Genomic DNA, 13574 nt, shown 5'->3' with positions numbered 1-13574 from the left:
CGAACTACCGCTTTTCTCTCATTTATTTAGAATAATAATAAAATAATTTTAGATACTTATACGATATAATACAATATAAAATAAAAAAATATAATTTTTTTCCATAAAATATAATAAAAATATAACACTAATGTAAAATTACAAAATAGTTAAAAATCACTATTATAAATTAGAAAATACACGGCAATGTTGATTAAAGAGATTTTCAAATAAATATATATATATGTATATAATATTAAAATACTAAAATTTATGTCACAAATAAGTCTTTGTCGATATGAAGGAAATATTGTTAATTAACTCTCTTTCCTATCCATACATAATATCTATTTTTCAATGATTAATCGCATGAATCATTCTGAAATATTCAAATAACGCAAGAGTGCAAAAAACATCTAAAATATACTTGAAAAACATTTGAAAGAATGGAAAATCCTTTAGACATTTTTTGTAATATACTTTCGACGTCTGTTTAATGTTACTATTACTATTATAGGCCATTACATTAATTCTCTACTTTACTAGCGGTATTTTCGTCGTACTGAATAGACGGTACCATAGGTGGCTTGAAGCCGTATTCCATTTTTGATTGTCTGAAACTTCCGTGATGTTGCGTTTCCGGCTGCCTGGATTTTCTCATATTAGCTAATGATTGAGCGGCATTCGTGGAGAACTGCGGTGACTTTGTTTGAGAAAACACTTTGCTCTGTGAGGTTTTGCGCGGAGGCGTAGGACCTATGTACTCCTCCTTGACCGATTTATCCTTCTCCACTAGATTGTACAGAATCTGCCGTCCAAAAGACGGTATCGTGTACGACATCGTGGTCGCGTGCGGTCGCATTATTACGTGACTGTTAAACTTCTTCGGCAATATCACCAGTTTGACGTTGGAAAAATGTGCCATAGGAACGTAGTTCTTGTTGACATCGATATTATAATTGTATGCCGACGGTCTGCTGTAGGGAACGCTGTAAAACTGCGATGAATTCGTCTCGCTCTGTGACGGTGGCACGAACGTCAAGCTACTAGCAACACCATGGAAATTAGCGTTTCCTCCAGTAAAAATCGTCTCTTGCGGCTTTTGATAATATTTTGTAAATCTAGTCTCGGTCGAGCTGCTGCTTTCAATCGGCCTGTCCGTGCTCGCACGGTACGGCCGAGGAGGTATCGAGGAAACCACCGACTTCTCCGTGGTCTTCTCTATCGGCACCGTTGTATGCGTTGGCTGGTTGAGCGATGCCGCCGGGTATACCGGGTAAGCCGCCGGCAGTCTCAAGTGCAGCGGGTACGGAGGAGGCTGCACTACTAATCGCTGGACCGTATATGGCACCCTTTTCTCGACCACCCGTTCAATGTGGAGCGGATAGATGTGTGGCAGGCGGATCTGCTTATCCACCACACGCTCGACCGGCGCTTGCACGTGCACAGGATGCAGCATCGGTACCGGTACCGGCACCTGCACCTTCTCAGCCGTCGGAATCTTCTTCTCGATTTCGATCGGATGTGAGTGCGGTACATGAACAATCTTCTCGATCGGATAGGGCCGCGGGATCGGCACCAGGAAGCCTCCGTTCACAGACGATCCCTCGGGAACTATCCTAAGAAGAAGTTGCGTAGCTTCCGGTCGTCTTATCTCCGACGATCGGAACGAGTGCTGGTGATCATACGGTTGATTTAATTGCGGCTGCTGCACCGAATACTGATACGTATTTGGTATGTAAGGTTTTACAGGCTCGCTCGCTGTTTCTTGTTTCGTTGAACCTGCAACAGGTTTTCCGCGTGGCGGTATGCCGTTATCATTGCCGTTAAAATTATGTTGTACATTGGATTGATCGTATAACGTATCATCAAATTGATTCGGGACCAACGGAACGGGCTGTATGCCGTTGTATTTGAACGACTGCAACTCAAGGGGCGTTTGCTCGTGAGTACCCGATGAATACTTGGTATTTACGATCGAAGCTATCGGTCTGCCAACGTCGTTTTCAAGAGCATTGTATTCGTGCTGATTAACCTTTTGCGAGAGATGCGGGGACGTGTGGGCTTTAATACCGCTCTTTTCGTCCTGGTCATTACCTGGAACGGAAGTCAATATATATTAATGTATTGTGTACCGCATTCCATCACGTATAGGTGAAAACTGGCAATTTGTAGTAGCGCTGATGCGTGCTTCGATAGTGCGAGTAATATTACGCGCATATAAGCATTAATTCGTCGTTGCACGTTAATATAAGTTTGCGTCATATAGACTTCTTTCCGTGTTGAAGAAATTTGGTGAAAGTTAATATCTTGAAATTATTATTAAAGCAGTTCTTTAACTTTAGCGTTCACATGAGACTTTGAGCGGAATAGCGATGGTTTGGATGATAAAAACAAACAATTAATAATTAAAAATAAATAAATGAAATACAAATATATTACCTTAACATTAATTTCTATTATATTTTGTATAATCTTAAAAGACTCTCTATATTTTTACTTTAAAATCGTCTTATATTCAGGTAACAAGCTGACGTCGTTATGAGTCGTCATTTTGACGTTATTGTAAATAAAGATATCAATTATGTATTACCTTGATAAATATCGTAAGTTGGTCGCAATTCTGATTGCTCGATCTGATCATACGGTTGGTTCGATTTCTGCCAATTCCCAATATTATTCGTTTCGATAACACCGAGGTTTGACGTCTGTTGAATATACTCCGGAGGATAATGAATCTCATGCACTGGCGCGGTATGGAAGAGCTCGATGGACTTTTGAATCTCAACGGAGCTGTCGGGAATTCTTTTTATGTCAACCTCAACTTGCTTCTCGACTTCGTCACGTTCAAAATTGTCATCTTGATAATCGATTTGTGATTGATTTTGACCATTGTTCTTGACAAATTCCTTATTCACAGTTGCTAAACGTTGTAGATCGTCTTGGGGATAATCCTGGAGATAATCCATAGCGACTGACTCTTCATTGTTATCTATCAAACTAGCTTGATTGGCATTCATCAGTGTGATTCCGACTTGCAGGGGGTTCAGCATGACCGAGGATGTTATGATTGAAGCCGCCGCTTTTGAGCCTCCGGCGTTGGTCTCCGAGGTAATCTCGGCGTTCTCGATTGGTTTGTACGCTTCGGATGTATCGTCCATATAATCAACAACCATCTCCTCAGTTTCTGTATTAGGCAAGTCGGCCACTACGATGGGACCTGAAAATCTCGCTTGAAACGAAGGACTAATCTCTACAGTTGTCGATGTTCTCACGTTTTCCGATTTTTTAGCAGACTCCATAGGTTTCTCCGTGATTTTTCCGTTGACGGTATCATTATGCGCTCGGGATGATCTTACTTGTGGTGTCGGAAGAATTTCGGGCACGATATCGTTCTCGAGAATCGAAGCAATGTTGCCCGGTGAGTTTTCCGTTGTAATTTCACTGAAAATTTCATCGAAATTCTCCAATATTTTAGACTTAACCATTTTGGAAGCATCAGATGACGATTCATCTGCTAAATTACTTTCCTTTTTCAGTGCGAGCACAAATGGTTCTTGAGTAGCTGATGTGTAAGGCCTTTTATAGTTATCTTCATTTTGAATAGGTAACACAGTACTGCTGAAAGATTTCGTGTGCTTATTATCCTTTTGGGTCTCGCTGGTCGAAATGATAGTCCTGACAATTGTTCTGTCATGTGGATGATCTTGCTGGACTTTTTGTCCAAAATTGCCGGCATTTTCGACAAGAAACACATCCTCGGTATACCCTGGCTCGAGACTTGAATATTCTTTAAATGGATACTTGTTGGTTGTCTCTAAACGGACACTTGTCTTGGCGAGCGACGTCGCATAAATCGATCCTGGCGGCGAGGAATCGGTCTTGAAAACACCATTCAATCCTCCCTCCTCGTCGGCGTGAACTGCTGATCTACTTAGTTCGACATTCGCAAAATCATTAGAACGATCTTCGGTGTCCGTTTGTCTAGAACTCTTCTCTTCTACGTTCGTCACATAAGGTTGCACTATCTGCTTCACCGACAGATCATGAACCTTTGTGTAATCGACAGCCTGAAAAATAAATAAATTGAAACAATTGTCTACAGAAAATTCGTGGTTATTAAGAAAAATTTTACTCAAAAAATTACATCGAAAAATTGCGAGAAACTGTATTTTCTGCATAAAAGTAAATATTTTACTATCATATATGAATATATTATGATACATAATTTTTTTATTAATTTTTTAGATATAACATTATAATTACTGATTATAGCATTAGCACATTATTATTAATTAATTATTAATTATTAATATATGTAAATGTTGAACTAAATGAATTTGTAAATTTATACTAATACACATCCAAAAGTAAATTTTAGAAATGTACAGTTTCTATGAAAACATACTTTGCATATATTTATAGAAATTATGACACGTATAAAAGAGCTAAAATTAAGTAAAAGGTTATTGAAAAAAATAAAATATTGATAATAAAATATTATTTATTACATTTTGTAATATTTTTTTTCTTTTTAATCTTCAATTTTTATGATAGATATGTAGAAATTATAAGAAAACAAAATTAAGCTCCACAACATCAATTCAATTATAATTATCATTTTTCATTAATTAATTCATACTTTCATTAGAATGTTTATTTGAATCACGCTTATGAAAATTTATTTTTCCGGCTATGTAACTTATTGTACGATATTAAAAGGGGGGCATTTCCCTTCATTTTCTTGAACAGCCTTAATTCCTGTTTGATGTCGCTTTTAAATTATTTTAAACGCTCATTAAATGTACAACTTTCTTCATTTTATCACGTTAAAGTCGCTCGTTTATTTCTTTTTTAACTCTTTCTGCTATATCTGACATCAATGTTGTTGACCGGAGGAGGAAATGAGATACTTGATCGTATCCAGGCGCCACGGATCTCCAAACGAAGCAAATCGCGGTGACCCAGAAGATTTTACAAAAAGAAGGCGAAGTATAACGAAGTCTCGCGCATCCACATAAAAAATCCATGTGCTTTGACTATTCCAAAACAAATCAATATACTTTTTTATGAAGCGAAAAACTAATGTAGTGATTAATACATTACACACTTATATACATATATGTATATAAGTGTGAAAAGATGTGATCAAATGACGGATCCAGAAATTTGTCAAGAGGAGATCATTGGCGGTGCTGCAAGCGAAATTTTTGAAAGTCCAATATATGTAAAAAGAATATTTAAATTATTATTGGCATTACATTAAAAAAAAGTATTATTTAAATTCATATCGTTTTATTTAAAATTATATTAATACTAGAAAAGAATAATATAATGGAATCTATATACTTTTTTTATACTTATTTGAGTTTCTTAAATTAAAAAATATTTTTAGAATCTAAATTGTGATTAAGCATTTCAGAAATATTAAAAATGTAATATTTTAAATGTATAACATTTTGCATAAATATTTTTGAAAAAGGAGACTCCAAAAGGAAGAGCCTTCCTCATGGTTTCTCCTCGTGGTTTCGCCAGTGATCAGATAAAAGAGCAATATTTTCCAAAAAGTTTGTAGCACATCAAGTTTTTTGATCATTTAATCCAAGCGAGCAACTTTCTCGAAAACGCGACTGCAAGTTATTGCCTCGTAAAGATATGGACATGAAAATCAACAAAAATTTGTTGTTAAAGAAACAAACTGTCAGCAAGTTTCACTAAGCAGATACTTATCTCTGCTACAGATAATTAACCAGATCTCGAAGAGAATCGAGTGAAGCTCTGGTTATATGGGACGGACACACCCATTAAAAAGAATCTGCAGCACCCCGTATTTTCCCGTCGTAATCCCGCACGACGATCTTTTCGCATCATGCGGGAGATCGGCGTGGCGTCTGAAACTAACGCATCTGGCGGCCGCCCGGCGCGAGAGAAAGGTGCAGTTACGGTACCGACATCGATCTCCCTTTCTCCTGTGGCGTTCGAGCGAGAAGAAAGGAGAAACGAGATCCTGCACCGCGTGCAAAAGAAAAACCAGTGAGAGTCGAGTAAATCCCGATGGTCCAGCGAGAACGAAGCGGAGCTGATACGTCCTCAATAATCCACGCCGATGGACCCTTTACTTTCTCCTTATTTGCCGAAACCACATATTTTGCTTTCTTTCACAATACGTATTTCTGTATTTCTAATTGAACGGTTCAATATAAAAAAATTAATTCAATTAGACTGAATTAAAGCTATATTTCTTTATTGAATAGATCATCTAAATTATGAATTTACTTCACCTTTTTATATTGAAACTTTCATTTATAATGTTTACATTTCCTCAACGTTTCAATTTTTAAGTAATTATATACTTCAAATAATGATCTTACAACTACCAATTAAATATAAATCAAGATCTGCTTGAATTTAATTTAAAAAATTTAGTTATTTAATTGTTAAACTCGTAAAGCTTAATTTGGCGGAATTCTTTAACTTTTAGTAAATAAATTAATTTGTACAAACGGTAATTCGTTATAACATACACATTTTTTTCTATAAGAAATATTATGCAATATATTTATTATTATATATTTAGAGAAAATTAAAATATTCCTTTTTAGATTTGTCTACTTTTTACGATATTCAAATTTCTTCCATATTCTATTTTGCCATTGACCCAGTTTGAACAGTGTTCTTAGTAAACGAGAAGCGTCATAACTTTTTGCATGTGTTACGGATCTGTGATACTGCATGGATGCGTAAATATTACGAATAAATCAAGACTTAATTGACTATCGTTTGGCTTATCCGACACAGATACGGAGAGAAGTGGTGCATCAAGATAATAATAACGAACAGTGTAGTGCTTTTTATGGGGCAAGTGTGCGTCAACAAGAAATAATCATAACTTTGTGTTGAAGCACTAATAGTCTGCTGCATAAAGAGCGAGCAGTCTTATCTTTGTAATTTAATATACCTATAATTTATATACATATGTATAAACACATGGAAAACAACTTTCTCTATATAATATTCTCATAAGGAAAAAAAATATTTACTGTATTATTATGAATTATTTTTGCATATTTTACTGATTAAATCAAAATAATGTTTAGAAAATGTCTTATCTTGACGCAAACGCATATCCAGTCCAATTATCTATTTTATTGACCTTCTAGTTGTCTAAAAACCGCAAGTATCTTTAAATAAGTCGAAAGAGTAAGATTAAAAGATTCGCAAGGTGTGACATTAACATAACCAATCTTTTTAAGAGCTTGAAATAATAGTCGATCAAGATATATAATTTTCTCAGCTCTCCGACTGGAAAATTTCAATCTCGGCTATTAATCGTACACTTGACAAACGCTGATCGATTCGTTTTCTCTGCGTTGCATGACATTGTGTAACACACGATGGTGCGCGATGGTGCATTTCGTTGGAACAACGGCAATTACCGGCGGACGAATTTACGTCCGCGTGTGGCCACTTTCACTGGTGAGTTTCCTTTTAACGCGAAGAAAATATACGCTCGTCATGCCCGCCGGCACATTCTTCGTCCGTTGTCGCGTTTTACCTTGTCCCTGACAACATTCTGCGAACGCACCTCTTAATTCAGCCTCAGAATTTGTATAATAGGAATTGCATCAATTTCACCCGGAATGCACTCGAAACAACCGCGATTAACCCATCCGCTGACGCGACTCGCGTCTGCACGACGCGGAATTTTCACCGTTTATCCTTAAACGGTTTAAAGTGTGTTTTATTTTGCGTGAGAGTATAAAGAAATCTATAAGGACTTCTAACTTACTTACAAAAAAACGTTCACTTTTAATCAGCAACCTAAAGCTATTGAATTAAAAAATTAATATTTAAAATTTATAAAAAAAGTCTCAGAAACGTTCAGAGAAACTTTATATTATGTAAAATTTATCCACATATAAATAAACGTGCGTATACACGTTCGTTATCATGAAAATTAATAAAAATAAAAAGAAAGAGAGAGAGAAGTTTACTTTTTATATTATTAAATCATGCAAAAATAAATTTCAATTTTATTATAAAGCTTAAAACTCTTATTCTTCATGTTGTTCTATTTTCGATACGATTTTTTATTAACTTTCGCATTAATTTTAAAAATATAGGATTATCAACTTTTTAACTTATTTTATACTTGGTATTTTAGATAATATACATATAAATATAAAATTAACATTTTTATTTTTAATTTTTTTTTTAAATGATGATATTACATCAGAACTTCTTGGATAAATAATTTTGTACTGCACTAGAAATTTCTTGGCAAACAAAGCGAAATTCCGACACAAAAACATGAAAATTTCCAGAGTATGCAAATATAAATGTACGCGAAAGTATTCGACTTTCTTGACTCTACGATTTTCTCTACAATGATTAAATTTCAAAATACTGTTATTGGCGTAAATTCCTTCCAATTTTATAAATTTAATTAAACTTTTATATTTATATTTTTTATTATTCACATACGAAATATTTAATTTTAGATTCATTTTAATTTTTATGTGTTATTCGCGAAGTAATATTTCATTTTATCAATAAATTCTATCATTGTATACCGTGATGAAAATGATGTGAAGCAAAATTAATTGTTCGCATTTTTCAATGGAACAGTCGACGCTTCGCGAAAGACATTTTAGAAAAGGTGGGAACCACAGCCAATGAACTATTTCGTGTGGCACAAACGTGTTGCAAGTGAAAATATTCTCTTTCTCTCTCAGTTCCTCGAAACCGCAACATTCACTCGGTCTATGCTAGCTCCCAGCTGTAATTCATCTCGGCTCGTCGCGCCTATACGTAAAGTAGCACTTGAATGACGCGCCGCAAGTAGATCGAGGTTAAAGATTTCTATGCCCCAAGGTTAAGGATGTTTGTAAGCACTCTATTCGCCTAAACTCTAGGGCCTGTCATAGCTAGGTATCCTCTATGGCTACTATCGAAATGAAAAGAAACTTTTTTAATGGCACGCGTCTCAATCATCTTTGAACTTTCTCTACCGCGTGTAGGAACTATCGATTCAGATTTAATTACAAATGTTTTCGGCCATTGGTATCATTTTTAATCATCGAATGTCACTTTCTGTAAGTTGGTTTTAAAACCAAACTCTTAAAATCTCTCCCAAATTTTGATTGAGAATAAATTAAGATGGAATTCATGTTTTTCTTGTATTTTTTTCAATGTTTGTATAATTAATAGATTATTCATTTTTTGATTAAATTGCTTAAGGTTTGTAACTAAAAATAAATTTTTTAATTTAAACTTTTGTATCATATAACAGTGTAAATAAATGTTAAAACATTGTATTTTAATAATTTTCTCAGAAAAATTCATTACTAATGATTCATGTAATTTTCTACATTATAATTTAATACAATACTGTTTGCCCAATTTACCTTTTCATCATTCAAATTTGCGATGTTGTGTTCCGAAGATGCAGTTATGAATGCCGCCCATGTTATAAGAGCAATCTGTAAGAAGAGTTATCATGATACATCCTGAACGTCAAAAAAATGACACTGTTATCTACATTTTGATATAAAAATATGAATAGCTGTAGATTTATAAAAATGCATTTTGTCGTAAAAATAAAATGCAACACAATTTAATTTTCAAATATTAATTATCAAAAGTTTGGAAACACTTGTGATTTTTTCGCATTTCATGAAAAGTTTTTTTTTATCTTGGTAGAAAAAAGTTTTTGACCATGCATTTTGAAACGCAAAGACAGGGCTTTAAATCGGCGGTCGAATATTTTTTACATTATGATCATAAATCACATAAAATTGAAAATCGATATTTTTTACAATATTTTTGTTTTACTTTTAAGTGCCGCAATTTAAGAAAAAACATTTGTTGTATGCTTAATTTATACAACTTTTTTTCAAAATTTTTCAATAACTTTATTCCACACTGTCAATTTAAAAAAAATCCTTAAAAATTTTTGAAAAAATTTATATGAATCAAGCACATATCAAACATTTTTCTCTTTTGTCTTTTTTCTGTAAATTTTTTAGTTTCAAAGCATTTTGGAAAAAGTAAGTTTTTATACGATAAAAAAACTTGATCTTTTTGTGAAAAATCATCGCACCAATTTTTGTCAATAAGCATTTTTTTTTTTTTTTAAAAGAGAAAGCTTACTTTAAAATACTTTTATATTACATTTTGTTTCATCAAACAGCGTTTCAAAGCAAAACAAAAATGTTGCAAAAAAGATCATTTTCAATTTTATGTGAACAAAATGTAAGAAAATTCAAACGCGGATTTAAAACTCTGTTTTTGTGTTTTAAAATGCGTGGTAGAAAACATCTCTACGATTGTTTTTCGCAGAGATATTTAACTTTTTGTGAAATGCATGAAAATCGCAAGTGTTTCCAAACTAGCCGGCACTGTATATGTAATATAAAATAAATAGAATAATAAGATTTTGAAAGGGAGGAAAAGAGAATTAATATAATTAATGTGTTATCTATTAACTCATGTGTTTATCATGTGCCAAGTTTTATAAAATAAATTTTTCACTTTTCCCTTAATTCCTTTTAATAAAGATAAATTTAATAAAGATTTTAAATAAGATTACCATTTTATATTATTTATTGACTTAAAAAACTATAATTAACATAAAAATTTGTCTAAGATAAACACATATATGTATATATAGAAAGTAGTATAATATATAATCGAAAATGAAAATAGTTTTAAGTTGTTCTATTACACTCATTCTCTTTTAATTAGTTTATGATTAATATAATATAATGTAATATAATAAAGTTAAGATATATAACTATATTTTATACATTATATTTTTAAAATTAATGTTTTAATAGATAAATAAATTTAATATATAAAAAGAATAATTCTATTTTTTACATTCAACTATTGTTTCTCTCTCTCTCTCTCTCTATTTATACTCATTAAGTACTTTATGATTATTCAGAATTTAGAATTTATTTTAAATTTATATGTACGTAATGTTACATTAAATATAAAACATAAAGTTTCCTATTTTTGTCGTATTTAAATTTAGTTAGTTAGTTAAAACACTCTACAATAGTGCGGAAGGAAAAAACATAGGGACCGATTTAACTTACAGCGTAGAGTCTCATATCTTCTGCCTTAATGCATTAATAAGCAAGAGTTTCGGACAATCTGCACAAGTTGTCCGCGTTATGCTGTCCAGCCGATGATTTCCGGTCCTCTTTACACGCTTCTACTCGCGCGATATTTTTCGCGTACCCGACGCATGCACTCCGCAACGAGGCAGTGTGTACTACTTCATTTTGACGCGATACAGTTGACTTAAGCCGAAGTTCTAGTTATCCCCACGCCAGCAAGAAGCTGCGGCAACCACCTACGAAATCCCTCCAGCATCCGCGATGCACGCCTCACACTCCTCACTTGTGTCGCTTACCTGGTGATCGGAGGAAGCAAGAGAATTCCTCGTGAGTCAAGCGACGAAGAGAGAGGCAGTGACAGTCGTGGAGGGTGAATGGCTCGCAGAGATTAGCGATGGATATGCGATGCGATAGGTATAGGATGCATGTCTCCGTATCAGTCGATGGCGGAAATTAATTCTTGATAAATCTCGAGTTCATTTTCAAACTGGAATTCGAACTAAACAGAACTTATACGGATTTTCCAGGAAATTACATCTTCCTGCAAAAATTTACTATTACGCGGAGACGAGTAATCTTAATCATCTTATTTCGTAAAATTATTTAATACGTAATGATTTTTCTTAAAAAATTATTACAATATGCAAAGTAACCGAAGATTTTTCGTTTGTTTGGATTTTTGTTGTCTTATATTCATCAGTAGCGGAACGTGAGGTGGTGAAAGTGACATTGGCCGCTTGAAGAGGGGATTTTAATGACTCTTCAATTTTCCTCTCTTTCATTCGCGAATGTTATGCACATCGTTATACTTGCGGCACTCGATTTCACCGAAGCAATTAGATTAATTTTTGGACAGATGTTGGGTAAAGCATAAATCGCGAAGACTGTTTTTATTACTTATCTAAAAAAAATGTATGAACGTAAAATAAAAAAACGTAAATAAAGTATATTTTACAAAGAAAGAATTGCTTCGAGATTAAAAATTGTATATAGGTATTACCTTTAAATACTTTATATCTCGATCTTTCTATGTAAAAATACAAAGTTTAGTAATAAGATATAAATTAGAAACATGATTGTTATGTCTTTTTATGTATGCATGTTTGTCTCAATTTATGTTTGTCTTAACTTATGTATATATAAGTAAATGAAGAATTAAAGAAAAATATGATTTATAAAATTTATTTATTTTTTAAAATTATTTATTTTTTTTTAAATGAATATTTTATTTTAGAGTAAAAGTGATTTTGTTTAAAAAACAAAATTCGAACTGTCATTAAATACGGAATTTATTTTACAAAAATTATCAACGTTTATGACTTATAAATTATTGGAACTTTCACTATAAATATATATAAGAATAAAGAAAAAAGTAATATAATATACGCAATCATAGCTTTCATTTCGGCAAAGGAAGAACTACTAATTCTACTCTCAGTCTTTTATTTTCCTCTCTAGTTTTCCCTCATTCCATAAGTAGCAAGTTGTATGGTATGCCACGAAATCGGAACATGCGAATACTAGCAAATGCGTTTAATATGTTGAATATATCCTAACTTCTTAACTGTCGGAACTATCATTTTTTTAATTTATTTTTATAAAATAGTTACACAACAGTTAATATTGTAAAGAGCAATCATATACATTGATGAATTTTGTAGAAAATAACAGAAAAAGGAAATTCTTGATGTAAAAGGTTAAACATATGAGAGCACAGTTCGAGATGATGCGATAGATGTATACCATTTCTTTCAAACTTGTTTATATTAATTGAAATTTACAATTTTATGTATTAACGATGTATGTTAAGAATATTCTTTCTAAACAATGCTGTAACTATATGATAATCGCAACAATCTAAATTACGCATCAATATACTGTTTGCTCTTGATTTGGATAATAATTTGATTTATACTTATATTAATTATATTGGGTGGATCCATATACCATATATATGGTATTCGTTCGGTTTTTGAAGGCTAAAATGAAACAAGTTTTTTTCATACAAAGGATGAATTTTAATCAATGATATATTCTCCGTTTTTGTTGATGACCTCTTGCTATTTTTCCAACAATTTCATTATTCAGCTCTCATAGAAGGTCTGGGGCTTAGAGGCGAAAAACCGGTCGAGGTACGTTTTCACAGCTGTCTGATTAGCGAACGATTTCCCGTTGAGGGAGTTTTGCAGGGACCGGAACAAGTGATAGTCGGATGGCGCAAGATCTGGTGAATACGGTGGGTGGGGCAAAACATCCCAGCCAAGTTGCACTAATTTTTGCTGAGTGATTATTGCGGTGTGGGGTCTGGCATTGTCATGGTGGAATATGACACCTTTGCGATTGACCAGTTCTGGACGTTTCTGTCGCAATGCTTGATTCAATTTCGTTAGCTGCGTGCAGTAGACCTTCGAATCGATCGTTTTTCCCTGAGGAAGCAGCTCGTAAAACAGCACACCACGATGATCCCAT

General features: G+C 33.4%; 1 protein-coding gene across 1 annotated transcript; it reads right to left on the bottom strand.

The window, feature by feature from the left end:
• Positions 1-475: 475 nt before the first annotated feature.
• Positions 476-11248, bottom strand: LOC108723874 (uncharacterized). Its single transcript, XM_018449907.1, has 4 exons — positions 11082-11248; positions 9387-9461; positions 2573-4049; positions 476-2076 (listed from the first exon to the last, which is right to left on the bottom strand). The coding sequence occupies exons 1-4, from the start codon at positions 11094-11096 to the stop codon at positions 506-508; spliced, it is 3138 nt and encodes a 1045-aa protein (XP_018305409.1). The 5' UTR covers positions 11097-11248; the 3' UTR covers positions 476-505.
• Between the last annotated feature and the right edge of the window lie 2326 nt (positions 11249-13574).

Source organism: Mycetomoellerius zeteki, unplaced genomic scaffold, assembly GCF_001594055.1.
Source record: "Mycetomoellerius zeteki isolate Tzet28-1 unplaced genomic scaffold, Tzet1.0 scaffold25, whole genome shotgun sequence".
In the NCBI taxonomy this organism is placed as follows: Eukaryota; Metazoa; Arthropoda; class Insecta; order Hymenoptera; family Formicidae; genus Mycetomoellerius; species Mycetomoellerius zeteki.
This window is presented reverse-complemented; position numbering and strand designations above follow the sequence as displayed.